The sequence below is a fragment of the Cornus florida genome, unplaced genomic scaffold (genome assembly GCF_030987335.1).
Source record: "Cornus florida cultivar Cherokee Brave unplaced genomic scaffold, ASM3098733v1 CherokeeBrave_3.0.0_Hap2_Chr01, whole genome shotgun sequence".
In the NCBI taxonomy this organism is placed as follows: Eukaryota; Viridiplantae; Streptophyta; class Magnoliopsida; order Cornales; family Cornaceae; genus Cornus; species Cornus florida.
This window is the reverse complement of record NW_026775571.1, coordinates 113,150,195-113,166,353: the sequence shown is the minus strand read 5'-3', so window position 1 is coordinate 113,166,353 and position 16,159 is coordinate 113,150,195. Positions and strand designations below refer to the sequence as shown.

General features: G+C 35.4%; 3 protein-coding genes and 2 non-coding genes across 7 annotated transcripts; 3 read left to right on the top strand and 2 right to left on the bottom strand.

Moving 5' to 3' along the window:
- Window positions 1-1,179: 1,179 nt before the first annotated feature.
- On the top strand, window positions 1,180-5,730 carry LOC132314822 (uncharacterized). 3 transcript variants are annotated; one of them, XM_059813642.1, is made up of 3 exons: window positions 1,180-2,387; window positions 5,034-5,202; window positions 5,359-5,730. In XM_059813642.1, the coding sequence occupies exons 1-3, from the start codon at window positions 1,903-1,905 to the stop codon at window positions 5,371-5,373; spliced, it is 669 nt and encodes a 222-aa protein (XP_059669625.1). In that variant the 5' UTR covers window positions 1,180-1,902; the 3' UTR covers window positions 5,374-5,730. The 3 variants fall into 3 exon arrangements, with proteins under 3 accessions (XP_059669625.1, XP_059669621.1, XP_059669615.1); XM_059813638.1 differs by having other exon boundaries at window positions 1,181-1,622; window positions 1,718-2,387; window positions 5,034-5,730; XM_059813632.1 differs by having other exon boundaries at window positions 1,181-2,387; window positions 5,034-5,730.
- Window positions 5,731-8,389: 2,659 nt separating this feature from the next.
- On the top strand, window positions 8,390-8,462 carry TRNAE-CUC (transfer RNA glutamic acid (anticodon CUC)). The gene has a single exon. It is a non-coding gene; the product is annotated as a tRNA-Glu (tRNA).
- Window positions 8,463-8,552: 90 nt separating this feature from the next.
- On the top strand, window positions 8,553-11,466 carry LOC132314805 (large ribosomal subunit protein uL5-like). The gene is made up of 5 exons (XM_059813622.1): window positions 8,553-8,631; window positions 8,746-8,853; window positions 8,931-8,973; window positions 9,057-9,252; window positions 11,079-11,466. Exons 1-5 carry the CDS (start codon window positions 8,629-8,631, stop codon window positions 11,275-11,277), a joined length of 549 nt encoding a protein of 182 aa, XP_059669605.1. The 5' UTR covers window positions 8,553-8,628; the 3' UTR covers window positions 11,278-11,466.
- Window positions 11,467-11,705: 239 nt separating this feature from the next.
- LOC132282490 (U5 spliceosomal RNA) lies at window positions 11,706-11,825 on the bottom strand. Its single transcript, XR_009471782.1, has one exon. It is a non-coding gene; the product is annotated as a U5 spliceosomal RNA (small nuclear RNA).
- Window positions 11,826-12,722: 897 nt separating this feature from the next.
- On the bottom strand, window positions 12,723-13,607 carry LOC132314794 (uncharacterized). The gene has a single exon (XM_059813614.1). The coding sequence runs from the start codon at window positions 13,579-13,581 to the stop codon at window positions 12,880-12,882; it is 702 nt and encodes a 233-aa protein (XP_059669597.1). The 5' UTR covers window positions 13,582-13,607; the 3' UTR covers window positions 12,723-12,879.
- Window positions 13,608-16,159: the final 2,552 nt, after the last annotated feature.

Genomic DNA, 16,159 nt, shown 5'->3' with positions numbered 1-16,159 from the left:
CTGTATTTCGTGACAGTCGTCTGCACAAAATTACAAATATATATATATATATATATATATATATATATATATATATATCATAATGGACAAGAATGGTTATTTTTTATTTTTCTTTTGACGGGAAGTAGCATGTTGATCTTCTAAAGTTGAAAATATCATATATGTGTATAATAATGTTACATGAACTTGATTGATTTGGTGGGGAATAATTATAATAGCAGATCAACATTGCGTATCTTTTTTCTCTCCAAAAAATATATCACTTTGATTTTATATCAATTGCTAGGCACCACTCACGTCAGTTGCTAGCTCCTAGTCAGTCTCGTTACCAATTGAAATGGTATGGCGTGTACAATTTTGTGACACTCACAATCTAATGCTGGAGGTACCACCTTCTCTGCGTGATTGTGTGTAATCTGAAGACGGAACAATTTGGATATTTTAATGATTAGATAGATATGTGTTGAGTACACGTAGGATCGAGTCAATTGACCCATTCACATTCAGAATTGCATCAAGATACACCTAAAAATAAACATGTCCCCACATATCAAATATCCTCCCCACTTGTGTTAAAATGATCGTAACTCACCCAATGCCTTTCTAACACGTTTACCTTAAAAATAAATCAATAGAATGCAACACCTATTAACACATAAGATCAAGGTAATAATAAGTGCACGGCCTTTACATCTGTTTTTGTAATATGAGGTGGCGAGTCAATAAGGTACGTATTGAATTTGACGTGATTTTGTATTGGATGAGAATTGTAAATTGTGAAATGCATAGTTTGCAGTTGCGGTGTCGTTCATGATTATGATGTAAACAGATTCAGATGAATAACAATTTAAACGATTGAATCGATCCGTTTATAAACATATGTAACGATATCAAATTTAAAAAAAAAAAAACGAACAGATCAATGTGTCAACATAAAAGTTTATTGGATCTGAGTTGAGCTAAGGTAAGATGGTAAATTTCAGTAGTCCATTAAGTAGAGCCCAAGTGTCCAACACCAACATCAAACGATGGAGAAAGCGTTAACGCCCATCACGGCAGTTATGAATCAAGCATTAAAAGCGTCACATCAACTTACCAATTCCAGGCCCACACCTAACCCCTGCAATGAGTTCGTTAATGGATGACGAGAACTCCGTGACTCTTAATTCTATCTCCATATATATCTATCCATTTTTGTCCTCCTTAACACGTCCCAAATTACTATCCACTGTGTATCATTGTATGTATCTATATATTTATTCACAGGTGCATTTACATCTCTAAATTTGAGTAGCACTACTACTATACATATTTATCAAGTATTAATGTTATCAAGCTGTTTTCTTCGCCTAACCCAATGCCAGTGCGGTGCCCCCAATAAACCTAGAGAGAGAAATGGGGGTCAACAGAAGGACGTGCTGTAGTTGAACTGAAGCCAAGCCCTAGATCTATAGTAGATCTCAGAATTCTATAGATTTATTGTCATGGAAGTAAACGGGCTTATTCTTCTTCGCAAGTGTCGTGTAGTGATGGGTCAATCTCAGCGTGGAAGCGAAGGAAACCATGGAGTGCGGGTTGGTGCGATCTAGAATATATGTTTAAGTATTCCAAAAGGCCAAAAGGTTCGACTTCATTAGTCGCTTCATAATTTTTGTGATTTAGTTCGCTAATTATCCTCTAATCAAGTTTAGAATTTGATTTTTTTTTTTTTTTTAAGTACTTGGAAGTTTGATCTGGTTGAGGTAGAACTGAGGCCGATCACTTTGGTGGTTGTTCTCAATTTGAAGATAGAATGTCAGCTATATGATTGATTGATTATATATGTATATGCAATATGGATTGTTTGGATTGTGAAGTTTTTAAATAATATTGGGATTTATTGATTGATTGATCGAAGAAGTCATGGATCATGAAACGCATGACCAAGAACGAATCAGTGAGTCTGTGGACTCAGTTGATTCAGTTAATTCAGGGGCCGGTGAGAATTCAAAGATTTTGGTTGATGGGGTTGTGTCTGAAACTGTAGTTGTGATAAAATCCGACGAGGAAGAGGCCTCGTGCGTCGGTAGAGAAAATGGAGATTTGATTGTGAAGGCAAATGTTCCGGGATCGAGTAAGGTATCAGTGGAGGAGCCAAAGATAAAGGTTTTACCTGAGGAGAAGCATTCCTGTGTGATTGATGTGAAATGTGGAGGTGGAGCACTTGGTGAGAATTTGGATGGGGAGAGGGTTTGTAGGATATGCCATTTGAGCTCTGATCAATCATCAGAAACTACTACTGCTACTGTGACAGTGATTTTAATTCATCTTGGTTGTGGTTGTAAAGATGAGCTTGGAATTGCACATTCTCATTGCGCAGAGGCCTGGTTTACCCTAAAAGGGAATAGGTAACTGCTCTCTTTCTTTTGACTGACAAGGAATTTTATTATGTGTTGCTCAGATTTTGTGGAGGAAATATGTATTGTTTCATTATGAGTATTTTTATTTTTGCTTGATTGTTTTATTTACTTATTCTATGTTCTCTATTTTACTTGTTTTGTGTGGTATTCTTTTTCTTTTCTTTTTTTCACTTCCTTTTTTTTGGTTTTGTGTGTATGTCTAATTTTTTTTTTTTCCTAGTTGGTACTCACGTGCACATCTATCTTATGATGCTTGAACCCTGACCTTCCTTTGGGAAGCAAGAGGCTGATACCGCTAGGCCACTTACCTGTTGGTGTGTGTATGCGTAATTTTGGTGTCATGGACTGGGTTTTGTCATCAATTAGTTTAATAATTGATGAAATATGTACTATGGTATTATTCACAGGAAATGTAAGAAAACTTTTTAAATTTTTAGTATGGCCTCTAAATTTAGTTTGAAATTTAGACAAGAACAAGTGATTACCTTAATTAATATAATAGCTTCACCTTAAAAGAATTCAATTCTATATCCGTTACTCTGCTAAAAGAATAATATTCTAATTGAATTCGTCATGGTTGGCTTAGATCTTTTTGCCGTTTTGGGGAGCATCTTGGCCTTAACTTCTGCTTTGGTTGGTTCCCTCTCCTCCTACATCATCAGAGATAGTGCCACATCTGCAATTTCCTGGCAACAAACAGTACTTGAATTGAGAGGAAACATTTACACCCGAACTGAGTGTTGTCGTGGTTCAGTTCCTGTTTTCTAAATCAAATTGAAATGAAAAATATACAAAAGATGGGACCTAATCTTTTTTGAGAGCTCATAAAAGATCTTACGAGTTATATGAACAATGTAGAAATAAATGGGAACCCATTGATTAATAGTTTCTTTTTTCTGTATTTCTTACAATAACATCTTTTAACTGTGTTTTATGTAAAGGAGGGGGAGGAGATCTATAAATTTTGAGAATTTTGGCTTCTCATTTAGTATTTTCACTATAACTATCATATATAGAGCAACAATAGCATATTTTTCATTGAATGACTGGGATTTTATTGCCACTGTTGGTATGTTTAAGGACAATCAGTTTCAGTTAACCATGTGCTTCTTATACCAGTGCAAATCTGCCTCTCAGATTTTACTCAAGACCCCCAATCTTGAGGAGAATGCTTTTTTTCTTTTTTCCCTAGCATGTACAGACATGGTTCTGCATAGTGTCAGAATTTTTGCTTATCGCCCAAGCTCGGGTCCAATACTCATGGGTATATCGGTTGGAATTTGAATCACATCAGACTCAGCTGAGTCCCTTTGGACTCGTCCAAGTCCCTTGCGACTTGGCCAAGCCTTGTTTAGCCCCTTTTTGTCCCTAGCAACTTGGCCGAGGCAACACATCTAATGGTGTGAAAGATCAAGAAAATTTCGTGACCATTGTTTTCGATAGTTGATACTATTACATAACGCTAGTTATGCCCTGCGTTTGTTACGCCGCGGCTTCAGACCATGCGTATAGTTGCTTTTTAGCTACAATACTAGGAGAATCTTTTTCTTGGCCAATGCATGCAAATTCCACTTGAGGACTTATTATTCTTCTCTCTTAATTTCCTTAAATTGAATATGTGGGAATTTTGAATTATATCTAATTTACTATTACCTGGACAAGCCCTTTTATTCTTTATCTTTTAGATTTCGATAAAACCAGGAATAAGCTTTTTATTATATTTGAATTAGATGATTTAACTGTTGCTGGTTTTTAATTGAAGATATTTTTTGGCAGAGGCTGTTAATATATATTTATTTGAGGGAGGGAGGGTCCTTCTTTTATAATACTTTCCATTAATTGAACCGGTTATGCGCATATCTGTTCTTGTACAGCTCATATGTTCCAAGCATCTTCTCTCTGCTTTATTTATTTGGAAATTTTGATGCATTTTTTTTTTTTTTTAATATTGTTTGTATAATGTACACAAGTAATAACTCAATAATTTCATAGGTTTTTTATTATTTGCAAAAATACAATGGTTATCCTAATATTTACATGTAAATTGAAACTTGTCGAAGATGAGAGTCTACTGTTTAACATGTCAGCATGCTATATCCTGTCCATATTTTAGTTTTCATGGTAGATTTGTCTCTTTGAGATAGAAATTAGCCATGGCTCGAAAGTGTAGGACATGTAGGTATGTGCTAATTAGCTTAGTAAATATTTGAAGGTGGGTCTTGGCGCAAAGGTAAGGTTGTTCCATCATGAGCTGGAGGTTATGGGTTTGAAACCAAAAAGAGGCCTCTCCATGCGGAGGTAAGGCTGTGTATATTTGACCCCTCCCCAAGCTGCATACTGTTGAGAGCCTCGTGCACACTGCTAGCCCTTTTTTTTTTTTTTTTCTTTTTTACTCTTGCACGCATGCATGCTGCTGAAAGTGCAGGCAGTTTTTGAACTCGTGAAATTGGAGGAATGGGAAAATAATGAAAACACTTGACTGTTCAATGTCAATTGCCAAATTTCATGGGTTTAAATTGGCTGTGTTCTGACAAGTTCAAAGTCTCAAAAAAGTGGTTGCTTCTTCTAGTTTTGCTTGAAAGCTAATAAGAAATATTTTAAATAAATATCTTATTTTTTTTACTCTTTATGCAGAATGTGTGAAATTTGTGGCGAGACTGCAAAAAACGTTACAGGTGTTGGGGATAACAGATTCATGGAAGAGTGGAATGAAAGATCTGCTGGTAGTGGTACTAATGCGTCAGAAAGGGGTGGAGGTTGTTGGCGAGGACAACCATTTTGTAATTTCTTGATGGCATGCCTGGTAATAGCATTTGTGTTGCCATGGTTTTTTCGCGTAAATATGTTTTAACTGAAGCAAATGAATTGAAAGATATTTACCATTCATCATCATTTTTCATGCCTACTTCTGTATGCTGATGCATAATGTTGATTGTTGGGTGTCGTCGGATGCTTAAAGGAAGTCCAATTGTAATATCGCTCAGCCATTCCCTAAAGAAGTTACACAGGCGCGATCCGTATTCCTCAGCCATGAAGATCCAAGGGTTCAACTATTAAAAGTTAGGCTGGCTGTGATAGTGTAGGCAGTCTATCTTTTTTATATTCTGCCTTGCAGTTGGCATATGGCATAGGTTCCAAACTATAGGTTCCAAATGATTGTTAGGCCGAGTCGGTGAGTGAGTTTCTCTTCTTCCCTTAGTTTTCAATCCTTAGGTTATTCTCAGTTTGGCATGCCATTGTTGTTCTGAGAGTCTCCCTGTACAAATGGAAGTTGCTACGGATTCATTCAATATTTATGTTTAGTGAAATAAGCATCTTAAATTTTTGTTTCCTCTTGGTTGCTGGCTGAGCTTAAGAGAATTCTTTTGTGTACTTGGTAGGTAATATAACTTCTCTGTTTTTCTTTTTCTTTTTTCTATTTTTCTTTTACTTTTACGGTTGTTACATTAGTGCATGTTTTTATCTGATGCACAAGCATGACTCTTGAAAGAATGTATCAGATTCTGATATGAACTGCTGGTATCAATAGGATTTTATCACGAGTTTTTAGTTTATTACATGGCTCAGAACCAGAATGTGAAACTATTGTACTTAAAGTAAAACATTAGGAGGCATTAGGAATAGTTGCAAACTTGGGTAGTACTTTAATTAAGGAATAAGAAAATTAGGATTTGTTGAAATGGTGAAAATTGTTGGAAGGAAGAGGTCCTATGTCTTTCAGTCTGGCTTCTTTAAACAGGCAGCTGATGAAGAATATAAATGGGCTGAGGAACAGTGCAAAAGGCAGAATCTACTCACCTCCTACTCCAATAAGCATTTAGTACTGAGTTATGAGCTAAATTCAGCAAAGAACAATGCTTCAGAACCCCGAGATGAGAGAATCGTTTGAATGTAATGTAATAGCTTATCGAGGTCATGTTCATGTGTGATTGTAACAATGGTTATGAAAATCTTGATGCTCATCTGATAAATAACAAAGAAAGGTCCAGGAATGAAGAGTTCTCAATGTTGTAGCCTACACATCTGGCAGTTCAAACTTTAATCACTGCAACAAGGTTCCCAACTCTCTTAAGTAAACTTGAATCTTCTATCCTACTTATGGAAACAATCTTTCCAGAGCAAGCTGTGAATCTTGGTAAAAACAACTGTGCATTGCATTTTGTTTGAGATATACATAAGCAAAATGACTCTCAATGCTTTGTTGATGAAATCATGAACAAGACTCCTAATAACAGCCAACAGGCTCTGCCTGTACCTCTATCCAAATAGGACCGGGTTTGAGTCCCTGCAATGGAATCTTTATTATTGTTGTCATCTTTTATCGAACATGTTCCTTTCAATAAGTTCCATCTTGTAATCATTTTTTAGGGTAAAGTGCATTAAACCCCCCCTGAGCTATGGGGGGTTTTGCAACTAACCCCCTTGAATTACAAAAAAACTTCTTGAACTTTCACTTATTTGCAATTTGCCCACTCAGGCCACCGGAAAAGATAAAAGACAATTTTACCCTTATTCAAAACTACATCGTTTCTATTTCCCTCTCTCTATTTCTCTATGTGTGTATATATTATAAATATATGTATATAATATATATATATATATATATATATACATATATATATAGACACAGAGAGGAGAGGGAGCACATCGATCTCGCCGGCCAGTTATAATGCCACCTCGTTCATGTTGTCGTTGACCGGCGACACCGACGGCAAGCAGCCGTCGTCCTCGTCGGCGTTCCAGATCACCAACATGTCCCATGTGTCCTGCGAAGAACAGAAATAAAGGCGGCAGAGACCCGGGCGGCGGAGATGGACCATCATGGCCGAGTCCTCACCGGACGACCTTTTCATAGTCGACCTCTTCACAGCGGCAAACGACGAAAGCAGATCTGACATCCCAAAGTTGTTGACGGCGCAGACGGTGATGGACTCCCGTAACTCCTTGTGCCACACCCAGCGCGTCCTCACCGCCTCACCAATAACTCCTTGTGCCGTTGTCCTCTGTCCTCGTCGGCGCCGTTTCTGGGTTCGACGGCAACAAAAAACCGTACCAGTTGCAGAGTTCGTGATTTGGGGATTTTTTTTATTTTTTATTTTATTTTTGGTTGAATATTATTTGGGGAAATTTGGCAAAACCATAATCAATTTCATTTTTTCGGCTAGGGTGGATTGGTTGGGCAGAATGGTGACTGTGGAGGTTTTGGGTGGAGAGTGGTGATGGTTTTAATTGGTTGAAGGTGGTGGTGGACTGGTGGTTATGGGTTGAAAGCTTCGGACGGTGGAAAGGATGAAGGCGGCCTCGGCGGTTTCGGCTTTGGATGATGTCGGCTGTGATGCAGTGGCAGTGATGGACCGGCGAGGGCTCGGCCGTGAGGAAGAAATGCGGCGGTGGAGTGGACCGGCCGGCAAGGATGAATCCAAGCTTTTTGTTCTGTAAATGGGTTTTGATTTTTTAATTTTTTAATTTTTTTGTAATTTTGAAATTTTCTTGTTCTGTAAATGGGATGAATCCAAGCTTCTATGCCTTGAATCGTTTCAATTCTAATGCCAAAGGACCGGTCACGAGCATCTGTAAAACATACAACATATATATATATATATATATATATATATAGATGTATACATATATTGGCAGATATATACTGCACAGATCGATGAGGGAGACGGACAAAACGTTAGGGCTTGTTTGGATACTAGTTGGGTTCAAATGTCTTTAAAGGTTATTATGGTCTTTTTACATTCCATAAGGGCTCTATGGTCATTTAGAGAAATATGGGCTATCGCATGGTAGAAATCCATCGGCCGGTTGCCGGATTGGGGTAAAGTGCAACCAAACAACATACTTCAGGGGGGTTTAATGCTACTTTAAGGTATAGTTGAAGGGGGTTTAATGCACTTTACCCCATTTTTTATTGGATTTTAGTATTATACATTCAGTTCTTAGCCTTTATAAATAAAATTAATTTACGAAGAGATGTAAATAACAATTCCGTTGTAGTCTAGTTGGTTAGGATACTCGGCTCTCACCCGAGCGACCCGGGTTCAAGTCCCGGCAACGGAAACCTTTTTTGTGTTTTTATTTTTTCCATTTTTGCAATTCAGCCTTGTTCCCAAGGGCATTATGGTCATTTAAATCATTCACCAATAAAACCCTAGCGAGTAGCTTCACCTCCTCGTTCACGATCTTTTCATCTTCCGTCTCTCAGAGCTTTTCTCCAGTCTTCACAATGGTATCTCTCCCTCTCCTTTTTCTCTCTTTTTATATGTATATACAGTATACACACACTTACGCATATATATATGTATATATATATATCTACTAACTGAGTTGATGTGAATGTCAGGCTTCAGAGAAAAAGCTCTCTAACCCCATGAGAGAGATCAAAGTTCAGAAGCTCGTCCTCAACATTTCCGTCGGCGAAAGCGGCGATCGTCTCACCCGCGCCGCCAAGGTCTCTATCTCAAAACTCTCCCTCTCTACTCAATCTTCTCTTATACTGACCCATTTTTTTCGATTTCCACTTATTAGGTTTTGGAACAATTGAGTGGCCAAACCCCTGTCTTCTCCAAAGGTATATAAAAATTCTACCTTTGATCCATTCAATTACAAATATTATCTTCTGAATTTGACGGTCTGTTATGTTCATCCCCACAGCAAGGTACACCGTTCGATCATTCGGAATCAGGCGTAACGAGAAGATTGCGTGCTATGTCACTGTAAGAGGCGACAAAGCCATGCAACTTTTGGAGAGTGGGTTGAAGGTTAAGGAATACGAACTTCTTAGGCGCAACTTCAGTGACACTGGCTGCTTCGGTTTCGGTATTCAAGAACACATTGATCTCGGCATTAAGTAAGTCAGCATTGTATATTTCTTTGATAATGAATATATATGTGTATGATCTATTTTATTGCAGTTTTTAGACAAACTTTGCATGAATTTTATTCTTCCTGTGATGAGTCTCCAATTGGGTATTATTTGATTCATAACGTTGATTGGGAAATACTCATGTGGTTGATGTATTACTGAATTTCTAGAGTTAATTTGGGTTCTTATTGTCATACAGTTTGTCAATTGGAGTGTTGAAGTGTAGTGTGATTTCACATCTAGGTTTACACGGAACTTCTGCTTGCAATGAATCATGAGTGTGCGGGGTTGTTGAATTAAGTTAAACCTTAAGGCGTTCCTAGGCTTTTTGCTCGTCAATGCTCAGCTAGAGTGCCTCAACTTACTTACGGGCCAAGCCCTTTCAATCAGGCTACGCCTTGTATTTTTTTAATCATTTATTCATATCAATTTTTTATTTATTTAATGACTACTAAATTAAAAGGTTCTATATAGTATATTGTATTGTTTAACCTTTTGAAATATTTGAAAAAATTCATAAATTTATGGTACACTACTTACTAACTGCAGTTAGTGCTTGATTTTGAATATATATAACAATATATGGTTAAATATACATTATTATCGTACATGCTGTCCTTCAATTGTTCCCCTGCCTTATATTGTTCTTTGTGCTTAGGCTCTGGAAGGCTTTTGGGCGCATCAGTGCACCTTGAGCCTTTAACAACCGTGTATGGGAGAATATCTTGTATACCGTCTCGTGTACCAATTCTTAGGTGCCTTGATGCAGTTGTTTGATATTTAAATTTTGAACTAGCTACATGATTGCTATGGCCATGAGTTGATGCATTGCTCTGTTGTATTTATTTATCTTCCATGATCTCTGCATATTAGGTGCAGTAGTGTTTGACACTTGTGATGCAAATAAATCATGGGGATTAGGTTGATGTTGAATAAATCATCTCTTAAATAAATATTCCGATATTATCAGTCCGAGTCTTTTGGCTGATAACTGGTTTGCTAGGAAGTTTCACATCTTCCATCTCGTATAGCCTTGCTGCCAAAGTTGCCAAAGCACGGTGGTAACAGGCATCAAGATGGTTTAGACAGGAGTGAGAACAATGTTGTTTACCCTAAAAAAGAAATTATGGACGATATTCTTCCTTCAACAATTAGCTCTTTAAGTAAATGTTAGACTCCATACAGAAAAATGGGCACCTAACACCTCACATCATCTTAGTACTTAATGGAGACAACTTTGATTGAGATTAACTGTGTTACATGGTTTCAGTTATCTGCCACTCTGATTGAGATTAACTGTGTTACATGTGCACACCTGTTCCTCCCTAATGCATTTCTAAATGTTGTTAAAGTTCATCCAATAACCATGTATTGCTGCTGAAAATCATTTCATTTTTAGAGTTATATTCTGTAGAAAATTTTAATTATAACTATGATGTTTTTGATTAATATGATTCCTGTATGATGCTGGTTCATTGATGAAATCCTTGGTAATTTGTAATGGAAAATCTATGTGGTGAATGATAAGTAGCATGAAGTTCAGACATTTTTCAAATCATAACTCAACTAACTTGTTTGATTAAAACAATCTCCGTGCACTTGGAAAAGAGGCCCCATGTTGAAAAGATGAAGTTTGTGTGAGGTTTATGGGCATTTAATTCAGGTGGAGCTTAAAATGGATGAAATGATATGCAGGAATTGTGATTCATCTGATTTAGAGGACAGTTCGTTTTGCTATTATAGGAAGGATTTCATGTTAGAATTGACTTTTTTTTTTTTTTTTTTTTGCCCCTTTTGATTTATTTTGCCAGGTACGACCCTTCAACTGGTATTTATGGGATGGACTTCTATGTGGTTCTAGAACGCCCAGGGTATCGTGTGGGTCGTCGCCGTAGATGTAAGTCCACTGTTGGGATCCAGCATAGAGTTACAAAGGAGGATGCAATGAAGTGGTTCCAGGTCAAATACGAGGGTGTGATCCTCAACAAATCTCAACAAATCGGTGGTTAGGGACTTTTCTACACTGGTTAGATTGTAGTTCAGCTTTTATGAAGCTGAATTTTATTTTCTGTTTCCCTTATAATTTGCAGTGGTTCACATTTTTGTAGTAGTACCATATTTGGTGTTTTTCATGCTTGAACACACCTTTTGCTTTTATATGTGGGAGTAGATCAATCCTATGTTTTGTGGTTTTTGAAACTGTCACTACCTCAACTGTTTTTCTGTAGTCGCTCAATGTCATTCTATAGTCTATAGTCAGCTCTTACAATTTGGTTAAAAAATCAATTATAGCAGTTATAGGTTGCTCCTATTTTAATGGAGCATTAAAAATCTAAAATCTTAAGACAGAAATACCCTTTAACAAATTATATAGATATGTATCACTTACCCAATCAAAACATAATTTCTATATAATTTTTTATTTATTTATTTTGGAGACCATCCCTAATGGGATGGGCCCCTCCAAAAATGGGCGTATGCCACTATTTGCGGCGCGCACACGGTCTTCTTTAGTAAAAGGCGAAAGAATAGTTGGTGAGGGTCGCTTCGTTCTATATAATCTATTCAATCTCTACCGTCAAATAACCAAAATCTCGGAGTACTTTTTAATTTCTTGTGAATGAATACCTTTTCTTTCTTTCTTTGTTTTATTTATGTATAATTGTTTCCTTCCTTTATTTTTTCCGGTCGCGAGTTCCCTTTATTTATTTTTTCAGTGGTGGCCATTTTAACTTAAAATATGTACAGTTGAGGTATGATGAATTCACACCGAGCTTAAGCAAATATATTCTTTACATATATATAATTTTATACTTTAAATGTGGATTTTTATAATTATAAATCTTAATTGAAGTAAAATTATAAAATTGAGTTTTGAATTTTGAAATAAAATTGTGGTGAGGAGGAAAATCTTTTTTTTAAAAAAGTAATGTTTTTAATGTTTTAAACGAGTAATCAATGAAAGTAAAAATGACAAATAATTAAAGTAAAAATAACAAATAATGACGGCGAGGGTCTAAGGACGGCTTTAAACGTGCTTGTGTTGGAGGGCAACTATTGATTTCTATTTGCCGTAGAGAGCTTGATATTGTCCAATTTTAGCAGCAGATAACTGGTTGGAGTTTTGTTTATTTATGTAGGATATGTTATTATCGGGAAGTCTCTAGGTTTCTTGTAGTGATCCATTTTGTCATCTTCTTTCTTTCCAATTAAGATCAACTTTACCTTCGTTTCATGTCATCAATCATGTTACACAACCATTTATCTAAAAAAAAAATAAAAAATTATGTTACACGACAGCAACATAAACTAGTCACAAGCATAATTTGTTTGTTTTTTTTAAGGGATGTGACCAATTCCAACAATCAAACCTTGATTTCTACGTTCTACCAACTGTCATTTAATTGTCTTTCTTCAAGATTTTCCCAACCATTTTAATGTATAATCAATAATGATGACACAATCAAAACCATTGACAAATTCACTTTATATACTTCTATTTACATTTACAGACTCAAGTTCTAGAATATCAACAATAGCAAACAACAAATTAATTGAATCAAAACTAAGAACAGAAAGGAAAACAATGAATCAAGAGGACCTTCATCCTCATCATCTAACTGCAGACGCAACAGTATGAGCCCACCATTTAAGACTATCTTTCATATCAATTTCATTAACCACGTTAGGAGGAATTCTCCAATCCATCAATCTTTTCTCTGTGTTTCTTCTCTCCCAAATCTCCCACGCTTCAGAAAGATACGGTCTTCGAACTGCAGATTCATCAGAAATACTACTCCTCGCTTCTTCTTCACCATCTTTTTTCTTTGCCAACCTGTGCAACCCAGGAATGATCTCAACCAAACTCGAGTCCTCATCATCTTCAGAGAACACAAAACCCAAGTCCATAAACCCTTTTAGCTCCTCAAACTCAAGGTCTGACAAGCTCTTGCTTCCACGCTTCTTTCTTCTTCTTCTCTTATCTGTAGCTTTCTTGGGTGGTGGTTGTTGTTGTTGTTCTTCAATAATTGAATACTCTTGTTGGAAAGCTTCTTTACCTGAGAGGATGGTTTGGAGATGTGGTAGGGAGATGATTGAATTTGAAGAGGGAGAATCAGAGTTGAAGCTTGTTTTTGAGCAAAGTTCATCACTTTTGGACCTGACAAGGATTGTTGGTGGCCTCGAAATTACTGGTTTTTGTGGGTTTTGGTGATTTTGGAGAACTGGGTTTGTTTCAGAATTTGATGGGTTCTTGAAGATTTCATAAATGAACCAGCATGAATCAAAGAGGTTCATAACTTCTTCGGGGTCCATAAGGAAGAAAAACAGATAGAAGGATGTCGATGATATGAGAATTTTAGCTACTTATGAGATATTTATATTAGATTTGTTGACAGAATTACCCTTCAAATCTGAAACACTTCTAACGTTTTGAATTTTCTTTGTTTACGTGGGTTGGTTTGTTTCAGGAAAGTTCTATATTAAAATGGAAAGAAATGACATTTGTATTTGCTTCGAAGGTGATCCATTTGACTGCGGGACAAACATGACTCACTATAGATGTCACTATATGCAACTAGATGATGCTTATCGCTATTTATTTATTATTATTATTATTATATTTCAACACAATTAAGACATAAAAATTTTGAAAATAAAAATATTAGAAAACAACAAATTTTTGCAGTTATTGCAGCTTAATGACTTAACCTTACAACAAAATTTTAAGCCTGTCCGTATTATAAATTGTTTTTCTTTGAATTTATAAATTTGTTTATTTTCTTTATAATTTCTTAACTAATTATTATTGATTGTCAATTCATATGAAAATTTTGTAATCCAAACAACTCAAAGAAAATTCTAAATACTCAACCTCATTCTATTTTTTATTTTTCATAGTCTCTCAAATTGGACTTGTATATATGTAGCTAAATGTGTAACATGTTTTTTTTTTCTTCTCTGGGCAAAAAAAAAAAAAAATCACACATGTATTAGCTTCTTTGAAAACTTGAACATTCATCTTCTACTTTGAGAGCTAGAGAAAATATTAATGTTGGAACTAATGCAAAAACAATCATTAATTTATTAAAGGGTCTAACACTTTCAAATTACTGTAATTATCTTAACTTTTTAAAGTGAAAAGTTAATAGTTGAAGTCCTATAAAACAAAATAGATAGGTATATTATTTGTTAATTTGGAAAAAGAAAAAAGGCAAATAGATGCGAGGAGGGAGAAGTTCCTTCATATTTATTGCTAACAAAAGAAAAAATATAAATTAATATATAAATACTCAATAAATAACCAAGGGCTATGTCTCCAGGGGCATAGTGATTTTGGCAGGGATTGAGGGGGTAAGTATTGAGGTCTTATTTTCGAATTGCACTCTTAACTTAAATGAAGCGTGTGTTGTGAGACCGATATACGGATTCTAAGAAAAAAAATAAAAATAAAAAAATAACCAAAGACTATATCCTAGTCTTACCAAATATATAAATACACTATTAATAACCAAGTCTTGTTTCCTCACTTTATTGTTATAGTAGATTTTTTATTTTTATTATTATATTTTTTTTGATTACTTGGCAATAGTTGGTGGGATTAGGGAGTTAGATGTTAGAAGGGGAGGAAAAATGATGTTGGTGAGTTTCGAATATAATCAAAAGTTCCAAACAATACACGCCTTGTCACTGGATTAGCATCGCACCTGCATAAAACTTGTTCAAGTCTTGGTTAATATAAAGTAAGTGTGAGTTTTTTTTTTTTTTTTGGTAAAATAAAAAATATACATAATAAAGAAAGTAATTTTTTTAAAAAGACAACATCTACATTCATAAAGTGTGAACATTAATAGATTAATCACAATCGATGTATGACATTATGAATTATAATCCCCTCCTTATGCACCAAGTATCGCATAACATGGTCCGAAATTATATAATTTCAATTAATCATTTCTTAAACACAAATGAAAATATAAATAATTTCTCACAAAGAAGAACGGTTAGAGGCTGCTATGTGTTTGGAAAGAAATAGTCAACATTTCTCTTGTCAGTTGTCACCAAAATAAAAAATGAAAGAAAAAAAAAAACAGGAAAAGGAAAAGGATAGGGCTGATGGAACTTCTTTAATAGTGGTTGTGTAAGAAATTTGACACTTGTGTGGAGGGTGATATGGTCAAGATATTGTTTTCACGGATATTCTTATGGCATATAAATTTGGACAGTCAAAAACCGATGGCACTGACATTTCTGCCACGCGTCCATGAATGTCAAGCAACCTTTTGACCCTACTACTCCTACTGTTCTCTACACCTTCATCTTATCTATATATTTTTTCTTACCACATCATCATAAAATGCACAATGGGGTCTCACTTGAACAAAAAAAAAACCCACGTGTTTATTTTAAATCACGTGATTCACATTTCTCTTGATTTGTTTATTTAATTAATATATTCATAATGCCTTCTTTTTTTCTTTTTTGTCAATTTTTCAAAATTTTAATTACTCAATTTACCCGTAAGACATATTTGAAGAAAATTTTTAAAAACAATTATTATGTGTTCAGTTGTATGAAATTCTAAGACATTAGTTTTAAAATTCCATACAACATATAGTTATTATAAGATTGTTAATACTAGTAATAATATTATCACATGAATGAAATAAAATTATAATGTGACAAATAAAAACAAATAAAAAATAACAATAGTCTTCAACATGCACAATGGGATTGTAATGTTGTTCTTCATATTATTGTAGTAACATTGGACCAGAGACTAGATTCTCATCTGGTATACCAATTTGAGAGGGCACCAAACAGCTTGGAAACAGTAAATATATATATATATATGTGTGTGTGTGTGGGGTCCAAAGGAATAAAAGGTGTAGAA

Coding starts and splice junctions, on each gene's coding strand:
- LOC132314794 (XM_059813614.1), bottom strand. CDS start 13,581: ATGGACCCCGAAGAAGTTATGAACCTCTTTGATTCATGCTGGTTCATT.
- LOC132314822 (XM_059813638.1), top strand. CDS start 1,903: ATGGATCATGAAACGCATGACCAAGAACGAATCAGTGAGTCTGTGGAC. Junction 2,388..5,033: donor TTTACCCTAAAAGGGAATAG/GTAACTGCTCTC, acceptor CTCTTTATGCAG/AATGTGTGAAATTTGTGGCG.
- LOC132314805 (XM_059813622.1), top strand. Junction 8,974..9,056: donor AACCCCTGTCTTCTCCAAAG/GTATATAAAAAT, acceptor TCATCCCCACAG/CAAGGTACACCGTTCGATCA. Junction 9,253..11,078: donor CACATTGATCTCGGCATTAA/GTAAGTCAGCAT, acceptor TTATTTTGCCAG/GTACGACCCTTCAACTGGTA.